Below are 22,455 nucleotides of genomic sequence, written 5' to 3'. Positions count from 1 at the left end.
CCACCTACATACACTTTAAGTATAAATCATCAGATTTATAAAGTTTACTTCAAGTACTGTTAAATATCAAAAATATCAATTTTTAATGATTTGCCATAAAATGTGTATCAAATTGCGAATTTCAAAAATGAAAATTATTTGATATCAGAATGACATTCTTCGTATTCAGAATGCAATTCGATATGTCTGATGTGCTCTAATGTCCCAAAATAAATACTGTCCAAACGTTCATACCCCAGCCCTTAAGATGATATCAAATATATATTTCAAAGTTGGACGTAACTCGACTTATGGCCAAAACGCGACCCCTATTAAGCACGTAAAGTCTATGGAAAGCTTTTTGTGGTGTGTACCCTTTCGTTCAGCAGACAAAATCGACAACCTACGGGCATTTAAATTTGAGCTATCTGCAGTTGATAGCAAAATCACACGAATCCGACAAACACCAAAATGACATAAAACAGATAGAGAAATGTAAAAGCTTTATTTCAAAGTTTGTTTCAGCGTCATACGGTATTCGGTTCTTGAGATATTTCAATTTTAATATTACCCACTCATGTAAATCAATGCAGGAGCTCTATAGACACCGGCACCAGAATCGAGCAAATTACGGCATGTCTCACCACATGCACATTTTCTTTTAGTATAAAAATCGGCACTAGGCCGAATGCGAAGCTATAAAGAAATGTTAAAATGACGAAGCTGACCAAAATTGCTATCTTCAGAAGATAGCAAGCAAATAATAATAATAATAATAATAATAATTATAAGAATATTAAAAACTAAAAAAAACAAAACAAACAAAAAAACATTGCCTAGCACGCGTTGTAGATGATGATTCAGTACGGCCCGAAACGGTAAAACTGCATTTAGAATCTCATCCCGATTCATTGCATCTTTCTACTCTAGAAGTAATGTTTTACATTATTTTCTCTAGATTTTTACTTCATCACGTAGCGGCGAGTTTTTTTCTTTCTAATACATCAGTCCCGATCAGAAAGTTTAAAGCGATATTACAGACTCATCACTTTCCGCATCTACCTGTTTCTCTATTTTTACCTCTTGCGCGGCATATAGGCCGAATGCCGATTTTTTTTTATCCGCGCAGAGTAACCGTGCGCGTTTTAGGATTTTTTTTCGATTATACTTATTTATTTATTTATTTACAACATGTTTACCCAGGGTAGCCCGATTCAGCCGAAGCTGGTCTAACACGGGGCCCTGCAAAATACATAAAAGGAATATAATTATAGAGAATTACAAAGAATATAATTATACAATTTACAACTCAAGCCATTATTAAAAGATACATTAAAAGAATATAAATCTCTAATACATTTGTACAGTTTGCAATAATTATTAAAACTCACATGCCATTATTAAATGAACATTGATCCATAAAAACATCATATAAAACACATAATAACTCAGTAACATATATATTTCAAGATGTTATTTACATTATACACTCTTGAACAAATTCATCAGGACTGTTCCATAAAACTGTATATTTTTTCATATACTAGTCCAGGTAAAACACACTTACGTGCAGACGTTTCGATAGCTATCAGCTATCTTTCTCAATGCTACTGTTGATGTGATGATTTGAGAAAACAAAATGTCGCCATGTACGGAAGCTGCAGAATTTGGCAGAGAGAGAGACCAAAACAAGAAGTCAAAACACGGCTTGCCTACTGGTGCTTCGGAACCCGACCTCACTGGAACACAGCTTAAAAAGTGGGTAGTTAACCTATCTAAGTATAAATTAAGTCATAATCAGAATAATGTGCTCGCGAAAGGGCTGAATTACGCGGTTTCGCCGACTAATGTATGTAGTGATGAGTTTGTTATTGCCACTGAGTTAGCGTGTAAAAAGCTTACGCACCCGGAAGCGATTCAACTTAGAGCTAAAGTAGCGAGTGTGCTCAAATCTTCCAAGCCTCCCAAGTCAAATCTAAGTAAAGACGAGAGACAGGCGGTTAAAGATCTAAAGAAAGAAGATTCCATCATTATTTTGCCTGCCGATAAGGGAGAGCCACTGTTATTTTAGACAAAGATGAATACAATGAGAAGGTCAACAACTTGCTCGGTGATACAAAAACTTATGAGGAGTTGCCATCAGACCCAACACAGAAATATAAGAGAAAGCTTGTAGCCATTCTTTCTAGACTAAACGAGGAAGATAAGATCACGTTTGGAAAATACAAACAGTTATACCCGACTGCCGAGAATATTCCCAGGCTGTACTGCACTCCAAAAATCCACAAACCAAATGCACCCCTTAGACCCATAGTGGACTACACATCTACAATTGGCTATGCCACATCGAGATGGCTTGCGGATATCCTAGCCCCTATGGTAGGGAACACAGTGCATCATGTTAAGAACTCAACGCATCTTGCAGAAGAGCTTGTGGATATTCTCATAGACGAAGGGGACATTAATTCCCACGACGTAGTCGCGTTATTTACTTGCACTCCCATCAGCAAAGTATTAGAAATAGTGAAGGAAAGAGTCAATAAAGAACGCTGGCTCAAAGACTATAACCAATCGCAAGGTTTCAATCTGACTGCGGAGGATGTAGTTGAGCTCTTAGACTTCATTTTGTCCACCACGTACTTTACGTTTCGCGGCAAGATTTTTAGACAACGCTTCGGAGCGGCGATGGGTAGCCCGGTATCCCCATTAGCAGCCAACATCTACATGGAATACTTAGAGCAAGCAGCCATCATGACAGCCCCCATTGAATGTAAGCCCAAGTTTTGGAAAAGATACGTCGACGACATCCTGGAAGTAGTAGCCAAAGACGCAGTTAAGCCGCTTACTGACCATCTCAACCAAGTGGACGATACGCAGTCAATCAAATTCACTTTTGAGGAGGAAGTCGACGGAAAAATACCATTCTTGGATACGCTTATCGTTCGTCGTGAAAATGGATCCGTGAAGCTCTTAGTCTATCGGAAAGCCACACACACCAACCAGTACCTGAACTTCAAGTCCCACCACCCCTTCACCAAAAACTTGGTGTAGTTCGCACACTGCTTGACAGGAAAGATAAAATTGTCACGGAAGATCAGGATAAGGAAGATGAGGAAAAGATAATTAAAGGTGCTCTAAAACAGTGTGGGTACCCGGACTGGTGTGTGGAAAAGTCAAGAGTAAATGGCCACCCCCAAGCAAAAAGCAAAGAAATCTAGTAAAGACGACAGTGAAAAATCCAGAGGTTTGGTGACGCTACCGTATGTAGAAGGGGTGTCCGAGCGCGTTGCTAGAATCATGAAATCGTACAACATTCATGCCGCAATGAAACCCCACAGTACATTACGCAATCTTCTCGTCCATCCCAAAGATAAACGCGAACCACACAACTCTACCGACGTCATTTACTCTATTCCGTGCAAAAACTGTGACCTTACTTACATAGGTGAAACCGGCAGAAAATTCGGTAAACGCTTAGACGAACACAGAAATGAGGCAGAGAAAGTTGCTACTAATATCCGCACTAGAGCCAACGGGAAAGCATCGCAGTCAACCATCCACAAATCAGCGATAACTGACCATGTTGTGGACAATAATCATGTCATCAATTGGGACGAGGCAAAGATCGTTGGTAAAGAGAGTGACAAATACACAAGATGGATAAAGGAGGCCATCACTATCAGAAAACAAGGCACCACAATGAACCGAGACGAGGGCCAGTACAACCTAAGTCACATCTTTGACGACCTGTTGATGGAGAAATCGTCTGGCAACTCTGTTGCCAAGCAGCAATCAACAACAGCTGTTCAACGATCATCACATCAACAGTAGCATTGAGAAAGATAGCTGATAGCTATCGAAACGTCTGCACGTAAGTGTGTTTTACCTGGACTAGTATATGAAAAAATATACTACATTATACACTATTTAATTAAAACTGGTGAAAATATACATTTTTGTAATACCGTTTAAAAGTTTGCACATTTATTGAGTTTCTAATATCATTTTCAATGTTGTTCCATAATTTTACACCACTGTAACTGAACGATGATTTAAAACATTCTAAGTCATATCCATGAATTGAAGGTGGCAAAGCCAACTGACCAGCAGCAGCCTGTCGTGTGTTAACATTGTGAGTTGTACATACATGGTTAAACATTTTGCAAGATAATGTGGCGCCAGGCCATTAAGAGATTTATAAACCATTAGTGCTTTAAAATAATCATTACGAGTGTGAAGCCGTTCCCAACCAAGAATTCTAAACATGAAATCAGATGAAGTTAAGTTGTTCACGCTCAAAATCACTCTTGCACAGCGTTTATGAAGAACATTAAGTTTGGAACTGTCATCTTTAAAACGACCATACCATGAGATATTGCAATAGTCAAATATAGGCTGAACAAACGATTTAAAAATAACATTTAATGTATCAATTTCAAGGAAAGGTTTCAGACGTCTTAATAGCCCAATCTTACAGAAAACCTTTTGAATAATACTATTAACTTGATCATGCCATTTTAACTGATCATCAACAACAACACCTAGGCATTTTGCCTTTCTTACTCTTTCCAGTTGTTTACCATTAACAAATACAGAAAAATCTTTCTCATTAACATTCCTTAACTTACTCGCAGTTCCAATCAACATAACATTTGTCTTATCAGTGTTCAAAACAATTTATTAACATTCAACCAATTCATTATTGAATCAAGATCAGAAGACAATTTAGCAGATATATCTTGGGGGTCTTTACCACTGACGGAGAGTGTTGTGTCGTCAGCATACATAGATATTTGACCATGGGAAATTACTTTGTTCATACTGTTGATAAATATAAGGAAAAACAATGGACCTAGTATACTGCCCTGGGGGACACCTGTTGAAACAGGGCGTGAGTTTGACATAGTATCTTTAAAACACACTCTCTGGGTGCGGCACGATAAATATGAACTGAATCACTCATGTGCAGTGGCAGAAGCACCCACATTTTTAAGTTTACTGAGCAATATGTCGTGATTGACGGTGTCGAATGCTTTGCGCAAATCTATAAACAAAACACCAATTATTTTACCCGAATTTATACTATTAGTCCAATCATTAACCATATTTAACAAACATGTTTCAGTAGAATGAAAAGGCCTAAAACCTGACTGATTTTCATTAATCAGCTTGTTTTCACTTAAATAATCATACAAATGTTTATGAACAGCCTTTTCAATGAGTTTGCTCACAACAGGAAGGATGGCAATTGGCCTGAAGTTGTTAATTGACATATCACCACCTTTGTGAAGAGGAACTACTTTAGCTTCTTTCCATAAATCTGGAAACACACCTGTTCTCAAAGACAAATTCATAATGTACACAAGGCTGCTCAAAATAGCAGGTTTGGCCAATTTTAAAATTTTGCTACCAATGTCATCAAGACCAGTGGCCTTTTTTCTCACTCATGAGGTCAATTTCTCTACAAATAAATTCACTTGAAATAGATGGTAAATCAAGTACGGGTTTAGAGCAATCGCCAGTTGGTTTATCTTCAACATAAACAGATTCATCATTACAAATAGTACCATTGCTATCAACAAGTTTAGCAGCAACACCTGTTAAGTACTTATTAAAACCATTAGCAATATCATTAACACTTGTACACACCTCGTCATCAATAGTGATTGATGAGGGACTAGGAGAAGCTTTGTGAGGCAAAATATCGTTAAGCGCTTTCCACATCTTCTTAGAATCACCAGCATTTTGGGACACACTTTGCTTACAATAAGTTTCTTTTGCTTTACGAATCATTGATGTAACCTCATTTCTACACTGCTTATATTCTTCCCTATCAGAACTAGTATTACTTCTCAAAGCTTTGCGATGTAAATAATCCCTTTTTGACATATTCTTTTTAATATCTTTGTTTAACCAAGGTGTTGGTGTAGCTTTTACACGCTTAGACTTTTTAGGAATATGTTTATCAACAACTCTTTCAAACATTTCATACCATAACTTTAAAGCATCATTGACGTTACGAATTTTTTCAATCTCATTCCATGGTACATTAGTTAGATCATCAACAAACATTTTCTCATCAAATGATTTAAAACACCGATACTCAATGGATTTATGTTCACCTTTCACTGGTTTACAATTTCTAACTGCATAAATCATGTAATGGTCACTTATTGATGTTTGTATAACACCACAATTACTATATAACTCAGGTTTAGAAGTATAAAATAGATCAATGATTGTTTTGCTATGTGACGTGACCCTTGTTGGTAAACAGATCAATTGCTGTAGTTGATGCATTTCAGTGACAAACTTAAGATCATTGACCTCCTTGGTGGATACATTAGGAGAATAATCACAATTAAAATCTCCAAGCACAACAATCTCATTATCAGCTACAGAAGCATTTGATAACATAACAGACAATTTTTCAGAAAACTCAGTATTTTTTCCATTAGGGTTATAGACTAGCACACACCAAAATGGGGCTTCTATGGGGCGGTGTTATCTCAGCCCATATACACTCAACACTACCATCAGATAAATCATCTCTTTTCTTATAATTATAAGTATTTCTAATGTAGAGAGCGACGCCGCCTCCATCTCTTTTTCTGTCTTTTCTTAAGATGTTAAAACCAGGTAGATGTAACTCACTGTCAACAATACTTTGGTCACAGAGAGTTTCGTTAACGCAAATAATATCGAATACATTACCACACATATGTCGAAACTCATCGATTTTACCGATCAAACTGTGCGTATTAATGTGACCAAATTTTATTCCCTTGGATGAAAAATTAGGAACACTACCATTTTGCAATTGCATATACTCATTTTCATGAACAACATGCTAGGCCTATACTGAAGATAGGCCTAGCATTTAGAATCTCATATAGTCCCAAATTAACGCCTATAATAGTCCCAAATTAAACCAAAACAAAATGTCGCAACATTTGAAATTTTAATTTGATTCTCAGTAGATATAGCACCAGTAGGCCTAATTCGATTCGAAAATATATATCTCGCGCAGGGGACAATGAAAACATAGGCCTGTATTTTATTTCAGCTATATACCGGTACTAGTATTCAGTAGGTAGCATGGCACAAAAAAACACATGCAATTAAAATTATAAACCAAAACAAAATGTAGCAACATTTGAAATTTTAATTTGATCTTCAGAAGATAGCACACATGATTCTATAAAATATCGCTTTAGGGTTCATATACCACTAAAGGACTATATAGGCTGATAAACGCTTCACAGGCGGATTTAGTGGTATATGAACCCTAAAGCGATATTTTATAGAATCATGTTACTGGTGTGCTACCGTACACAGGATTTTTTTTGGGGGGGCTGATTTTGAAAAAGTGGCCTTTTTTTTTTTTTCCAAGGGGGCGATTTTGTGAAAAGTTGACTTTCTTCCCCAAATTTGGACCTTTTTTGACCAAAAAAACGTAAAAAACGCGATTTTTTTGCTCTACGCTCGCAAATTCTGAAATCTTGGGACTTTTTGTATACTTTTGCAAATTTGGGGAGGTGCGGTCGCACCCCGCACCCCCCTGCGTACGGGCCTGGCGATATTACAGACTCATCACTTTCCGCATCTGCCTGTTTCTGCCTATAGGCCGAATGCCGATTTTTTTTATTCGCGCAGAGTAACCGAGCGCGTTTTAGGATTTTTTTTTCGCTATATCTACTGAAGATCCCGGGCTGAAGATAGGCCTAGCATTTAGAATCTCATATAGTCCCAAATTAACGCCTATAGTCCCAAATTAAACCAAAACAAAATGTCGCAACATTTGAAATTTTAATTTGATTCTCAGTAGAGATAGCACCAGTAGGCCTAATTCGATTCGAAAATATACGGGGCCCCCGAGGGGGCCTATATTTAAACCGGCAAAAATCAGGCAAAAATGGAAAAAAATGGCACAAACTCACATATAGTCACTCAAATATTAAAAAGTAATACAGAAAGCTCACAAGCAGTACGGTAACACACAATAAGGATTGAAAAAAGTAGTCTCAAAAGAGTGAATATTGCCTAAAGAAATGTGCTTCCTTTCATTTTAAAGTGTTTTCCACTCAAAAAAGTCTCAAGAACGGGTTGTCCTTAACTCCTTGAAAGAGTGGAAATTCACTCATTTTAATATGATTAGTTAGCTAGACCTATTGGAAGCAGTGGCTGTAATTTTAAATAGAAAAAAAAAAAGGTTTATTGTCTTTTATGACACGTTACTTTAAAACAAAAATCAACAGTTTTGTAAAGTACTTATACTATAGAAGAAAAGAAAAAAAAATATTATGAGGGGGCACCCGGATTTGAACCGGGGACCTCTCGATCTGCAGTCGAATGCTCTACCACTGAGCTATACCCCCTTTCGCTGATTTAAATGGCCGATTATAACACTATATAGGCAAATTTAGTGTTTATGCCATATCAGTTTTGCTTTTCATATTTACAGTATTGTACATCTTCATTAGACTTGTACTAAAATATTGGAATCCATATCGAATGATTAGGGCTTCCAAATATGTCCAGATTTGCGACAAAATACCAGTTTCGTGAACGTCATCAATGCTGACTTTACTTTTAAATAAGATCCTTTTGGAAAAATGTCCATTTAAATCTAATTTTTTTTATTAGTCTTTTCAAATAAGCTGCACAAAAAATTCATAAAACATATTTGTCTTTTATTAGGTAACAGTTGAATGCAGCTTAATTAGTAATTTAATTTGAAATGGAAAATGCAAACGTACATCTTATTTTGTATCCATTTTAATTTTTAGCGTTAACCTCTTTCCATGCTTATGCATAACGCTAAAGTTCAGTAACTTATGGAAGCTATCGCTCTTACATGCTGCTGTAGAGGCTATAAAACCACGCAGATTAGTGAAAAAAATTAATACGGTTGATTTTAGCAAACTTAGAGAGCATTTTCCTTGGCAACGTAAAGCTTGACGTTTTCTTTTATTACGGAAATTTCACATCAAATTTAACACAAGATCGTGAGTATTTCTCAATTGTAGCAAAAAGAATTAATAATGTAGTACTGGACGCATGTATCGCACTAAAATTGGTGTGGTTCAAAGCTGAAGCGAGGCAAGGCACTCCACTTCCAGTGTACGATTGCGTCCGTCGTCGACTGTCGATGTCATGTCATGCATGTCATGAGAGTGTTGAATTTTGCACCAATATTATGATAATTGACCTAGTAAGCTTACCTGCTGTACTACCAATGCATGAATGACTACAGTTAATATTTTATTACTTTCAAGTTTCATGGTTTGTGCTGTACTGTGCGCGGAGCGTACACAAGCGTAAACACAGAAGTGATATCATAAACAGTCACGCTAACGATCAAACTTAAATGAAAGCCAGAGGCGAATTTAAATTTGCGATCAAACCGCAAACCGCATTTGATTATAATACCATGCATTTATATCATTGTTAAAAGTATGTTTAACATTTAGCATTTACATGTATTGTAATGCGCAATTTTTCTATTTAATTTTTAAAAAAAATGGATAATATTATAATTTAAATAAACTATGCATGCGATTTGCAATTTGGCTTTTGGCATTTTAAGTTTATTAAGTTTGTTATTTTACTCTATGTCTTTCACACTTACAGGTAAATTATGTATTTCTTGGCCAAACTGGAACATGCGCATTGCGTCATAGCGTTGCGTCATAGCGTAGCCGTAGGCCTACTAACTAAGCGTGTGTGTAATGTAAGGCGCGTACATACATGCGTATACATGCTTTCTTCTGTACTGCGCTATGTGCATGTGTGTTTATCGCAGAGCTACTTAGCATTCACAGTGTTCAATCCTTGGCCAAGAATTACTTAATTTACCTGTTTTAACCCTTTAATTTTTCCCCTTTAAATTTCAGATACACTTGTCCTGCAACTTTAAAAGTTGCAGGACAAGTGTATCTGAAATTTAAAGGGGAAAAATTGAGGTCCTCCTGTGGACAACATACATACATGTACGTATGTAGCATAGATTCTGCTTATATAAAAACATATTTCAATTGGCCCAAAATGTTGGGAGTATTTTTTTTTCAAAGGTGAAAATAAGCAGGCTACAGGCCTTGTTTCAGGCCTTGCCTACTGTTAGCCCACCGTGTTACACCTTTTTGTCCTAAACCATGGCCTAGTCACCATACAGTCTATGAATATTTTTATAGACTGTATATTAATTTAAAATTTAAAATTTAAATATTATATTTAATATCTTAAAATATACCCAAAAATGGTGAACCAAAATGGGGTTTCTTTGCAATATGAGGTCAAAATTTGTGCTATTAAAGCAGTCCCATTGGATATTAGACCATTTTGGCTTAAATTCTGGAAGTGAGTTTCGTTTAGACTAAAAATGAGTCCCGGCCAGGGTTTACAGTTTGCTCTCAAATAACCGGGTCCATTTTTTTATGCTGGACCCATTCAGATCCCATTTAGTTGAAATTTGCGGGTCCCAAATTGATTTTTGTGGGTCCAAAGTGTACTTATGTACGATTAAACTTCAGAAACACCGAAATGTATTTTCAGTACCGTGCTGGCGCAAAGCGATAAATATTAAAGTATGCGAATTCGGCACCCAAAACTTACCAAAGTCGAGTCATATTACTGGGTAAAAGATGACTTGCCGCGATCGCCCGACTTTCTCATAAAGAACTACAATTACCGTATTCATTCCAATAAGCGCCCAGGGCGCTTAACAAAGTCATTTTGGGTGGGCGCTTATTTTTTACCTTGTTTACCTATTTTTTTCCTAACGGGCATTTATATAGACAAATTTACGTACATGTTATAGAACGGTCCTGAGACGTTCTAATAGCTTTTCTGATGCAGAAAATGTATTGCAAGTACGCAGGACTTGTACCGGTAGTCCTGCAGCTATTCCACTGTATCGACATCTAGCCTATCTGTCACTTCAACATTAATGGTACCCTTTAGCAAATTGAAAATACCCTGGGTGGGCGCTTATTGGGGCACGGGCGCTTATTGGAACGAATACGGTACTACCTAATAACATGCACTACTTTCATCTAATTATTTGGTTATTTTGTTATATTTGCGGGTTGAAATATACAACTACCGCAAAAAACGTGTTTTTTGCGATGTCACAAGGAATTGACCCTGTTTTGTTGACATTATTATTGTAACATAATATTTGCATGATCCGAAAAAAATCGCAAGTCAACCTCTTCCACAGTTCCCCTCATCGCTGATCAAATATCTGTGCATGAAACAGCGATGAGGTGTGTATCATGTTGCAGCGATTTTTGTAAAATGTAATTTATGAATGAAAAGTTGTTAAAAATGTGCTGTGAGCCGATTGAGCTGGATTATCGCACAATAACGATCTATGAGGATATTTTCTATTTCTTGGATGGGATTTTTTCCGGGTCCAAGCACAGCCTGCTGGACCCATTCAGGTTACATAATCTTACTTTTTCAAAAAGCGTCCTAGACGCGAAAACGTGATAAACTGTGAACCCTGGTCCCGGCCCTGATTAAATTCAGGTGAACCACATGTGTCCTGGTAGAAAAGCTCTTATTTTCACCCTTGGCGCTAAAGTGTAAGGCACGTTAAATCACCAATTTTTTTATATATAATTCGGACAGCATTGCAAGTATGGCAGACAGTGAGAACAAGGAAGTGTCATCCAAAGAGGAGGAGACTGCCAAACAAGATGAGAAAGATAAAGATACTACCAATGAAGGCTTGAAGACACCAGGAGAAAGCTCTCGGCAAAAATCTGCACGAAGTGGGAGTGCCAAAGGAAAGTCATCGCCTGAGAAAAGTTCAAGTAAAGGGAAGAAACCTGCTAAAGGTAAGACCATGGAAAGTAAAATGGGCTGTTCAATTTAAAATCCACACCACCCCTGTGGAAGATTTAGCTGAACTCGTCCACAGAGGGAGTATGACTTTTGAATAGAATAGAGAATTGTGCAGCTTCCATTTGAAATACTCACTCCTGTTGTGGAATATAAAGGTAAAGCTTCAATCCAGGGGGAGTATGGGTTTCAAAATGATTAACATTACATTATTGCATTAAAAAAATAAAAGACTCCCCCATGAAACATATTTCCAAAATCTTCTACAGGGTAGTCCATTGTTTAACCTGGCCATTATAGTGAATGCAGCATATGCCAACCCAAAATACTTTAAGGCTTCTGATAGAGAAAAAAAAATAACAAAAAGTTGGTACCGTACCTATAATTTACTAGTGTAGATATTCCAAAAACCTATACATTTTCACATCTGTATATATGCCTCTAAAACTCTCAGCGAAATTTACAAAACTATTGTATTTTAGGGGACACCCTGACAGTCCGAAACACTGTCAATCCAAACCTGACCTGAAAACCCTAACCCTAAACTAGAGTCCGAAGTTTACCGTTTTCTAAAATCCATTTTGCGTGTTGTAAAATTTGTAAATCCATATGTTTTATGAATAAAGCTTAAAATGTATAAACAATGATTGTTAATGATATTAATGTCACAATAAAGTGTTCAATATCGCGATCAATATGCTCTGATTGGAATATTCTCACAATAATAGGCCGACTGTTACGATGTTTGGATGGATAGTGGGTTCATGCCTTGGTAATATACTTTTATTTCGGTATTATTAACAGTATTATATTTATCATAACAATTGACACACACAACTCAAGATTGTTTTTAGCATTTGTTTCTCTTATCTTTTAACAATTTTTGTCACGTCATACAAAAATGTCATTTTCCGTGTTGTACCTCCGATTCCGTGATTTTTTTCTGTTCTCCGTAAAACGGAAAACTTCGGACTCTACCCTAAACCCTTATTTTCGGACTGACTAGGGTTCGGATTTATGTTGTTTTGGACTGACAGGGAGACCTGGTATTTTAAATTATTTTTTTTATAGATTACGAAGTGAACATAAATTATAACTTTGCCCATTTTGGATACAATTTTTTCCCCAATTTTCTTTTCTTTTTTTATCAATAACAAATGATTCTAGCAAGTGGCTCTACATTGTAGGTCCAGGGATTCTCCAAATTTGTGGAAAAAATTGTAATAAAATAATTATAATATTAGGGTTGACAAAAGTCTATTTCAGTTAAGCGCTAATTAAAGGAGGATTTTGTGATCCTAGCGTCCTCTTTTTATCACATTTTTCAGTAGATATTCACGAAAAAAGCTTATTTCCAAAATTTCAGTTGATTCCGATTTTGCGTTTGCGAGTTATGCATGATTATGTGTATTACACTGCTCCATATGTGTTGTAATTTCGTTCTGGTGCACCAGAACGAAATTCAAATTTGGCGATATTTTTGCTAAACAAATTAATTTGCAAGAAATATTTGGTACATAAACATTATGTAGCCAGAGGTATCCAATGCGGTGGTGTAAAAATCTCAACTTTTTTGGGAAAAGTGGGGATGAGGCTGTGGATCACGAAATGCCCTTTAAATGTTCATCTTGTCTTCTTTTATATTATTTGTTTAGGTAAAGCAAAGAAAGAAGAAGCCACACAACCCACACCAGCACCTGCAGACGAGGAAAATAATGGTTAGTAGTACTTAGTACCTTTTGTTTGATACTCAACAGCACCAATTAAAAAAAATATGTTGAAAAATAGTGGTCATAAGGTAAATGGTTTAGTGGTACAGGATTATTATTATTGGGCTATTCCAGTTGAAATCCATACACCCCCTATGGAAGAAATGACCTTTATCTCCCAAACAGGAGGTGTGAGTTTCTAATGGTGTTACCTGAATGGGTGCTATATACCCCCTATGTGGGAGATTAAAGTCATGTCTTCCATACAGGGTGTATGTATTTTAACTTGAATTGCCCATAGGTAGCCTGGAATGTTTACACACAACCCGACATAGAGAAGTATAGCTATAAAAATGAGAACATTCTGTATACATTGTAAATGTATGATTAGAATGGTGACCGTAACTTGGCCCTCTTTCTGGTCTTGTGGTTAGGGATTAGGGTTTGCAATACTTAGGTCCTGGGATTGATCCCCAGTGTGCCTGGCTTTGAAAACTAAAGCTATTTTTAAGTACGGAAAAGTTTTGTAGACCCAGTTTATCACAGAGAAGCTGACTTCAATTTGTGATATCAAATTCAGATTACGATTAATGATTAGCATAAATTATTTGTTGTGATTTCCACTGGAATAGCCCAATTAGATATGGATGGAACTGAAACAACCATTATGAACTCAACTTCTAATTGCATGTTTGTTTACACTGCAAAAGGTGAGTTTGAATTCGACAAAAGTTGCTCTGGGTCGTCATTAGGAGTTAGCTTCTGAAGTCGACTTTGGAAGTTGTTCAAAACGCAGTGACCCTGTTTACACACAAATGAAGTTGAGTTCAAATTCGACTAAAAAGTGACATTCGAGAACCCCCAACCAAGTTGATACCCATCATTGATATCAATATTTGTTTTATTTTGTACCAGATCTCATCCAAAACTCAGGAGTTATTTGAGTACATCGCTGACGAACTAGTGACAGTCGAGACTCATGAACCCCAACAAGTTGATCCCCATCATTGATATCAATATTTGTTTTATTTTATACCAGATGGACTCCCTGATGGTACCGTGGCACTGTTTCTCTCATCCAAAACTCAGGAGTTATTTGAGTGCATTGCCGACGAGCAAGTGACAGTCGAAACCCCTAACAAGTTGATCCCCAAGGAGGCCATTATACAAGATATGAAGACTAGGGCTGCTGTGTCAGATTTTACACCAGTGAAACAACAAATGCAGGTACAACTCTTAACCCCCTCCATGGGGTGCAGTGGCAGTGCCACCAGGGGGGGGGGAGCATGGGGCCAAATCAGAACTCTTGCCCCCCATTGCCCCTCCCCATTAAAAACCCAAAATTATGAAAATGTCCACTTTTTGCAGCAATTTTGCACAAAATTGGTTGATTTTGTCCCAGCCCCCCCAAATTCACTTTGCCCCGCCTCCCAAATTCACTTTGCCCCCCCCCCCCTCAATGCCCCCCGAAAAAAATTCCTGGCGCCACCACTGCGCCAGGTGTCGACTGCAGATGACAAGTTTCAAATTTTGTTTTAAATATCCAAAAATTTCAGAAATGTAAATTTGCATGACCGTATTTGGAATTAGCGTGAAAAATGCATTAGATTGAGTACAAACAAACCTAGTCTAGCCTATAAAATATTGCAAAATTGAAATCCATACACCCCCTATTGAAAACATGACCTTAATCTCCCACACAGGGGGTGTAGATTGCAAATGGAGTCGCCCATTCAGGTAACCTCATTTGAAATTTATGAGTTTCTCTGTATGGAAGATTATAACTAGTCATGTCTTCCACATGGGTGTGTGGATTTCAACTGGAATAGCCTTCATATTGTTATTCTCTCTTGTTGGTAGTTAACAAAATGAGGGACATGTATCGGATTAGAAAAATGGTAGTGGTGACTACATAGGGTGATTCGGATAAGAATGGATCACCTGTATCATAAAGTATGTTTAAATGAATAAAACACGATATATTTACATGAATTATGGTAAAACTGTACTTTTATATGAAGTTTATGGACTGAAGAACTGAATGTTTACAAACTTTCCCATCCCTGGTTCTCTATCACTTTGCGGCAGCGATTCTTCCACCTGTGATCTCCCTCGAGGAGATTTGGAAGAATCGTACGACCTCCCCAATTTCGCATAATCCCATGCATCCTTGATTTTTTTGACCAGCATGTTCTTGTTTGTGGCAAATGGGGGACAGTAGACTTTCTCTTCCATTATAGACCACACATTTTCAACTGGATTGAGGTCAGGGCTGTTTCTTGGCCAAAAATCTCGTCCCAGTATGAGGGAATTATATGACTATTTTCCCTTTAAATCAAAGATGCAACCGGAAGTTATTTGTTCACACTACATAAAATGGTCTGAAAATGAAAAAATATTGCCCCAATTTCATGGAGAAAGTTTCTAAATGGAGGCTGATATGTTGTCTTGAAAATTCATTGACACCCAGATGTTTAGCGCTAACGATAACTACCTGAGGGCAGCATAACTGATCATCTGCCTAGTCCATACTTATCCGAATCACCCTATATATGTGACACGATCTGGTCCATGGGGGCCAAAGGCGGCAAATTTAAAACTGAGATAAAGGTAAAAATATGGGCTCAAAAAACGATAAAATACATAAGAAAATAGGCATCGCAAAACTTCATAACTTTAAAACCAAGCGTGCTAGACTACCTCTGGTGTTTTCAGTATATGATAGCTCAATGTTTGTATAAGGTAATAATTATATTCAATAACTCAATTTTCAAAAATGCCTCCTTTGGCCCACATGGACCAGATCATGTCTCATATGGTGTTGATTTAAATTTAAAACTTTTGATCCTAACACAAGAAAGTTATTCCTACCTCTTGAAATTTTTAGATGGTTATTCCATCTTTCATCAGGTATGCTATTGTTTGCTTCAAACTCAACTTTTAAAATAATTGGTGGGAGGGGGGGGGCATTGTAGGGGCAAAGTGAATTTCAGGGGGGCAAAATCACCAAATTTTGCAGCAAAAGGTGAAATATTTGTAATTTTGGTTTTTTACTGGGGGGAATGGGGGGCAAGAGTTTTGACTGGGGGCATTTGCCCCTTCATGCCCCCCGTGGCGCCGCCACTGATAGCCCTCTTTGTAACCAATCAAAATAGTACAATGTCGTTGGGCAGGAAAAACCTATGTATTTCTGGCCCCTGAACATGCTTAAAACAAAACTGCCAACTGGTTACATAGGAGGTTTTGCTTTAAACATGTTCAAGGAGGTTTTGCTTTAAACATGTTCAGGAGCCAATATAATGACACATAGGTTTTTCTGCCCAACGATGACATTAGGCCAATAATTAGGCTGGTAGTGCATATGGGGTTAATATCTGACATGATTTGGAACTTGATTTTCGCTTTTCATATGTGTTTATTTTCCAGGAATATACAGGAGAGGAGGTACTCGTCATCTATGATGCCGATTTTAAATTTGGCCAGAACTTCTACATAGCGCTCACAGAAGAAGCAAAGGAAAAGATACTGAAGGTTTGTTAGTTTTAAATGTACACGATCATTTTGCTTACCTCTGTGGAAGATTTGAGAAATATCTTCCACAGAGGGTGTATGTATTTTAAATAGAATTAGCTTATTAATCAACTGTATTTGAAACTCACCCTCCCTCTGTGGAGTTTGGATCTCATTTAGACATCCTCTTAAATAGATGGCTCCGGCATTCACCACATTATGCCATATATGTTAGAAAAAGCACAAATCACATGGTTTAATTTAAAACAAACTCGTATTGACCATAAAAAGGAATAAAAACAGTCGGCTCTCAACACGCGATATTCAAAATTCCTGCGCCAAAATTGTCAAGTACAATGACGTCATGGTTATTTGTGCTCAATTATTGTCAGCCTGCATTGTATTACTGGGACGTCATTGCACTGGACAATTTCGGTGACTGGGAATTTTGAATATCGTATGTCGAGAGATGGCTGTATTAATTCATTTTTATGGTCAATATGAGTTTGTTTCAAATAAGACCACATGATTTGTGCTTGATAATTAATTTTCTAACATATAAGGCATAATGTTGTGATTGCCGGAGGCAACTTTTAAGGTTTGATTGCTTTTTTTTGTTTAAATTGTTCAATGAAGGTTGAAATTCTCTCATTCTGAGAGATTCTTGCTTTTATGTATTTTCTTATCTCAATAATCTCTATGGGTGGAATAAGTGTAATGCGAGTCATCAGATTTTTCATCCTGATTTAAATTTCATTATAGTAGATTCGTATATACCTAACAAATACGTAAACACAACTGGTTAGAACACTTTCTGTTGTGGAAACTTTTCACAGAGAGTACCAACATGTTACTCCTTTCTAGTAGGATTGAAATACATAGAAGACAGCTGAGAAATGCAGCCCATATCTCTAAATTGCATGCACGCACAAGCAGATTTGCCAAAAGCCCCATTCACATTAATCTGCTGAATAAGCAGTAGTAGCTTGTGTGTTGGTGGCTTCCCTTTGTACCCTTTGTATCTTTCTGCTGTCTTCCATGCCAAGTTGCCTTGTTTCATATTTTTTGCCTTAAATGTGTATTTTGTTTCTTTCATAACGTTTGTTGTGTTTCTTGTACCATATCAGTTTCTTATCGCTTCACAAATTGCACTTTTGTTTTGGGTTGATCATTTTCTAGCCTCCAGTACCTGAAGGAGAAGAAGGAGGGGAAGGAGGAGAGGGTGGAGGAGGAGTAGAAGAGGAGGAGGAAGACATTATATACACCTATGTACCACCGGAGCCTAAGGAATGGGTGTCTCTTGGGAGTGAGGTAGAAATAGAAGACGAGGCTGTCACGGAAAGCCGACAAAAGGTATGGTATGTGGGCTGTGAGATAAAATGACCTCATCTCAGATGGCAAAGTTCAATCTTCCTTCAACAAGCATAGCTCAAAAGTTGACCCTCAAGTTGTGGAGTATGAGTTTGTGTACCCAACACACTCAATGGTCATTCTATGTATGCAGAGGGCTGTTGAGGTTAAATAACTGTACTGACAGATTGAGGCATGTTTGAGATCCTAGTGATGTGAGCTTGAAGACTCTGGTCCTATACACTGTGTCAAAGTCCTTTGGCAGCCAACACAGGCCAGTACATTCCCATACAATGTAGATGATATAAGTGTCCTATAATATTTTGCAGCGTACCGGTAACCATCCTCCGCATATTATTTTGCACAAGGTCTTATGTACACGCTTGACGTCGCGCACATGTAAGCGTAAAAAAGAAACCTTGCAAAAGTTTAGACTATAAATTTCCCAATTTTCCTGGTGTAAATATTGGTCAGTCCCAAGGGTGAAAATAGGAGCTTTCCTTCCAGGACCCAGTTTGGGAAAAAAGTAAGCCGTATAGTTCACCTGAATTTAATCGGGACCAGGACTCATTTTCGTCTTCAACAGGATTGACTTTCAGAATTTAAACCAAAATGGTCTAATAACCAATGGTAACTATATACTTTCAATAATAATAGCTCAAATTTTGATTCACCATTTCTTATTTCTTGGGTATCTCAATTTTTATAAACTGTATAGTGTTGGGCTATGGTTCAGGACAAAGAGTGTAGCCTGGTGTTGTGCTTTTTAATCAATGGGCTATATAGTATGCGACTAATGAGCCTGAAACAAGGCCTGTAGCCTACTTATTTGCACCCGTGGTCAGTCCTTAACCCATTTCTCTACTCTCACTCAGGGTCTTAGCTAGTATTTGATAAGTGCGTGCCTCTCAGTTTCACCAAAACTGCCTATCCAAAAATTTGACATCGAAAACATAAACCAGACCTCTGTCCTTGATTACTGTAACATTTTGCTCAATGGAATAACACAGAAAGATCTCTCCAGACTGCAGAAATTACAGAATAAATGTGCCAAGCTGATATATCGCAAGCCCAGGTCTGATCATGTGAGCCCACTCTTAAGAGATCTTCATTGGCTACCAGTTCATGAGAGAATCAAGTTCAAGACACTCACACTTGTGTATAAGTCCCTGAATGGGCTCTCTCCTCAGTACATTTCCAACTGTCTCATGGTCAAGAGCTCCATACATGCTATGAACACTAGGTCCAGTGAGAGTGTTAATTTTATCATTCCTCGCACCAGGAAATGTGCTGGGGATAGGGCCTTTTCAGTGACTGCTCCAAAGTTTTGGAATGAATTACCATCAAAAAAAAAAAATGCTATCAGCCTGGACTCATTTAAGTCATTGATCAAAACACACTTATTTCCTTAATTATTGCTGCCATTGCTTTCTGTATTTTTGGTTAAATTTTTTGGTTTTCTTTTCTCTTGCGCCTTGAATCCTTAGGCAAAGGCGCATTATAAATTCTTGTTGTTATGTTATGTTATGTCCCTTTTGGAGGTTCCGTCAGTTCGAATAGCTATTGCGATAGCCTTAAATTTATTAGTCTGGTCCTGTTTTGAGTTCACAGAACTTATTCAAGCATTATATTTAGAATTTAGCATACTCGCAGGCATTAATTTTGCCTGTCCCAGGAGCAAACTGCCTGTCCAAAATGACGGGTGGCTAGCTAACACCCTGCTTTCACTACTTTACAGTTAACATTCACTATCCAGAGGATCCGTAGAGAATTTGGCGCACCAGTCAAGTTTTCCGACCATGGTCCAGACGACATCAAAGATGGCTACATAGAATGCGTGTCGTTTGAAGACAAAAGTTTTAACATCAAGAAAATGGAACTGGACACTAGTACACAGGCTGTGGGGACTTATACTGAGAAAGGCACGCAGACTGATTGGTAAGTTTGTAGTAAAAAGCGCAGTGATGTGATTTACAATTTTTACAGCTTTCTCTCTTACTTCCTTCCTTCCTTCCTTCCTTCCTTCCTTCCTTCCTTCCTTCTTTCCTTCCTTCCTTCCTTCCTTCCTTCCTTCCTTCCTTCCTTCCTTCCTTCCTTCCTTTCTTTCTTTCTTTCTTTTTTTCTTTCCCCTTTCCCCTTTCCTTCCTTCCTTCCTTCCTTGTTTCCTTCTTTCATTCTTGATTGCTTTCTTACTTGCTTGCTTGCTTTCCTTTTTTCTTCTTTTCTTTCTTCATAGTCAAAAGACCTCTTGCCCCAGGAGACCTTAACCACTTAAAGAGGAAGAGTGGTTGACCAGGCCAACTCTGTAGCCAACATCTGTTTTTGTGTTGTAACTATTACCAGATACGGAATGTTTATACTAGGATTTGGCCAGGTGACCTTATCCTTACATATATCACAATGTTCTTTTACTGTGGACATATATCACAATGTTCTTTTACTGTGGTCTGGACATTGGCAAGTTGGACATTTCAATTATCTTGAATTATGTTTCGCCATAAAATGTTGAGTTTGTTATAACACTTTAAGAATAACTGTAATGCGATTATATCCTTTGCCAATCTTCCCGTGCAGGAAGCACCCGTGTAATAAGTTCACCCAGTATGCGCCACGACTGTATGAGGAAGAAGAAAGGAAGAAACTAGCCGAGTCAACTGATATGCTTAACTTTATCAATCAAGTCACTCCCAGGTATGCCTTTCTTACAGTGCCTCTGATTGGTTAATTACATGATATTGGCATCTGAGTAACCAATTAAAGTAGAGCTTTTATCACTCGGGTTGCTCTCAGGTATTGGTTATGGGTCATCTGAAGTGGAATACATAAAAGAGTATTTGATTGTCATGAAACTTGCTGGAAATCTTACTATAATTCACCGGATCTCTGTCCGTCTGTATGTATCTGTCCGCACCTTTTCTCGGAGACTAGGGGTTGCACGTTCCTCAAACTTGGTGGGTGGGTGCAGCTTGATATGAGAAAGAACCAGTTTATATTTTTTAAGGTCAAAGGTCAACGACCGGGTCAAGTCCAATTGAAGTCTAATTTTAAATTGCTCCTATGCAGCTCAAACTTGGTGGGTGTGTTGACCTTGGACTAACAAATAAAAGTTTCCACTGACCTTTTCGTCAGACCTACGGTTAAGAGGTCATAGGTCAAGAAAGGTAAAAATTTCAAATTGCCCCATATGGAGCTCAAACTTGGTGGATGGGTTGATCTTGGACTAACAAACAAAAGTTTCCACAGTGACCTTTTGGTCAGACCTACGGTTAAGAGGTCATAGGTCAAAAAAAGGTAGAAATTTCAAATTGCCCCTATGGAGCTTAAACTTGGTGGGTGGGTGGATCTTGGACTAACAAACAAAAGTTTCCACGGTGACCTTTTCGTCAGACCAAACTTTGTGAGTGGGTGTAACTTTGGCCAAAGAAGCTCAGGTTTGCGTTTGTTAGGTCATCCATGGTCAAAGGTCAGGTCAAATTTCAAATTGAGGGCGAATGTAAGGTCAAATTGTAAAACGCTGCAATTGAGCTCAGCTGTGAGGAAAGTGATCCCAGCCAAAGGACACACCCTGATTTTGAGATCTGCAAAAGCCAATAACCATGATAGCCGAAAACCGCGAGATACGGGTAACCGCCTAGTGATCCACAATTATGTACATTAATGTCCCATCCGAAGGACAAAGTACTCTCATGGTTCATGTACCCAATTCTATTTTTGACCCAAGTCAGTCCACAGCTGCCAGCCAGGAATTGAATCTAGGGACTCATACACCTAAGTGTGAGTACCGTAATCATTAGGATGTACATGCTCCCAAAAATGTACATGCATGCTCCCAAAATAAGATTTTCAGGAAACTATAATATACAAAAATGTGCTCTTTTCATACTGGATGTCCAATAAAGTGTGTGTAGCTTAAGGTTATTGCAAATGCAGAGGGGACTTGTGGTTTGTGAGCCACCTTGTCTAAAGAGAGTGCAACACCAACTCTGCGCCCCATTGAAATACACAGCAAAATATACATGTTCGAAGCACATTTTAGCACGGATAGGAACAAATTGAGATT

At 37.8% G+C, this 22,455-nt stretch overlaps 1 protein-coding gene and 1 non-coding gene across 3 annotated transcripts in view; one reads left to right on the top strand and one right to left on the bottom strand.

Annotated features, from left to right (window-relative positions):
• Positions 1 to 8,285: 8,285 nt before the first annotated feature.
• On the bottom strand, positions 8,286 to 8,357 carry Trnac-gca (transfer RNA cysteine (anticodon GCA)). Its single transcript has one exon. It is a non-coding gene; the product is annotated as a tRNA-Cys (tRNA).
• Positions 8,358 to 8,880: 523 nt separating this feature from the next.
• LOC140146186 (dynein axonemal intermediate chain 3-like) overlaps positions 8,881 to 22,455 on the top strand; it is a 36,425-nt gene continuing 22,850 nt past the window's right edge. For both annotated transcript variants that reach the window (XM_072167960.1, XM_072167959.1), the window contains exons 1-8: positions 8,881 to 8,987; positions 11,614 to 11,822; positions 13,482 to 13,544; positions 14,575 to 14,762; positions 16,962 to 17,066; positions 18,225 to 18,398; positions 20,134 to 20,333; positions 20,970 to 21,086. In XM_072167960.1, the coding sequence (XP_072024061.1) occupies positions 11,624 to 11,822; positions 13,482 to 13,544; positions 14,575 to 14,762; positions 16,962 to 17,066; positions 18,225 to 18,398; positions 20,134 to 20,333; positions 20,970 to 21,086 (1,046 nt within the window). In that variant the 5' untranslated portion in view covers positions 8,881 to 8,987; positions 11,614 to 11,623. The remainder of the gene's footprint in view (positions 8,988 to 11,613; positions 11,823 to 13,481; positions 13,545 to 14,574; positions 14,763 to 16,961; positions 17,067 to 18,224; positions 18,399 to 20,133; positions 20,334 to 20,969; positions 21,087 to 22,455) is intronic.

Source organism: Amphiura filiformis, chromosome 2 (assembly GCF_039555335.1).
Source record: "Amphiura filiformis chromosome 2, Afil_fr2py, whole genome shotgun sequence".
Classification (NCBI taxonomy): Eukaryota; Metazoa; Echinodermata; class Ophiuroidea; order Amphilepidida; family Amphiuridae; genus Amphiura; species Amphiura filiformis.
This window is presented reverse-complemented; position numbering and strand designations above follow the sequence as displayed.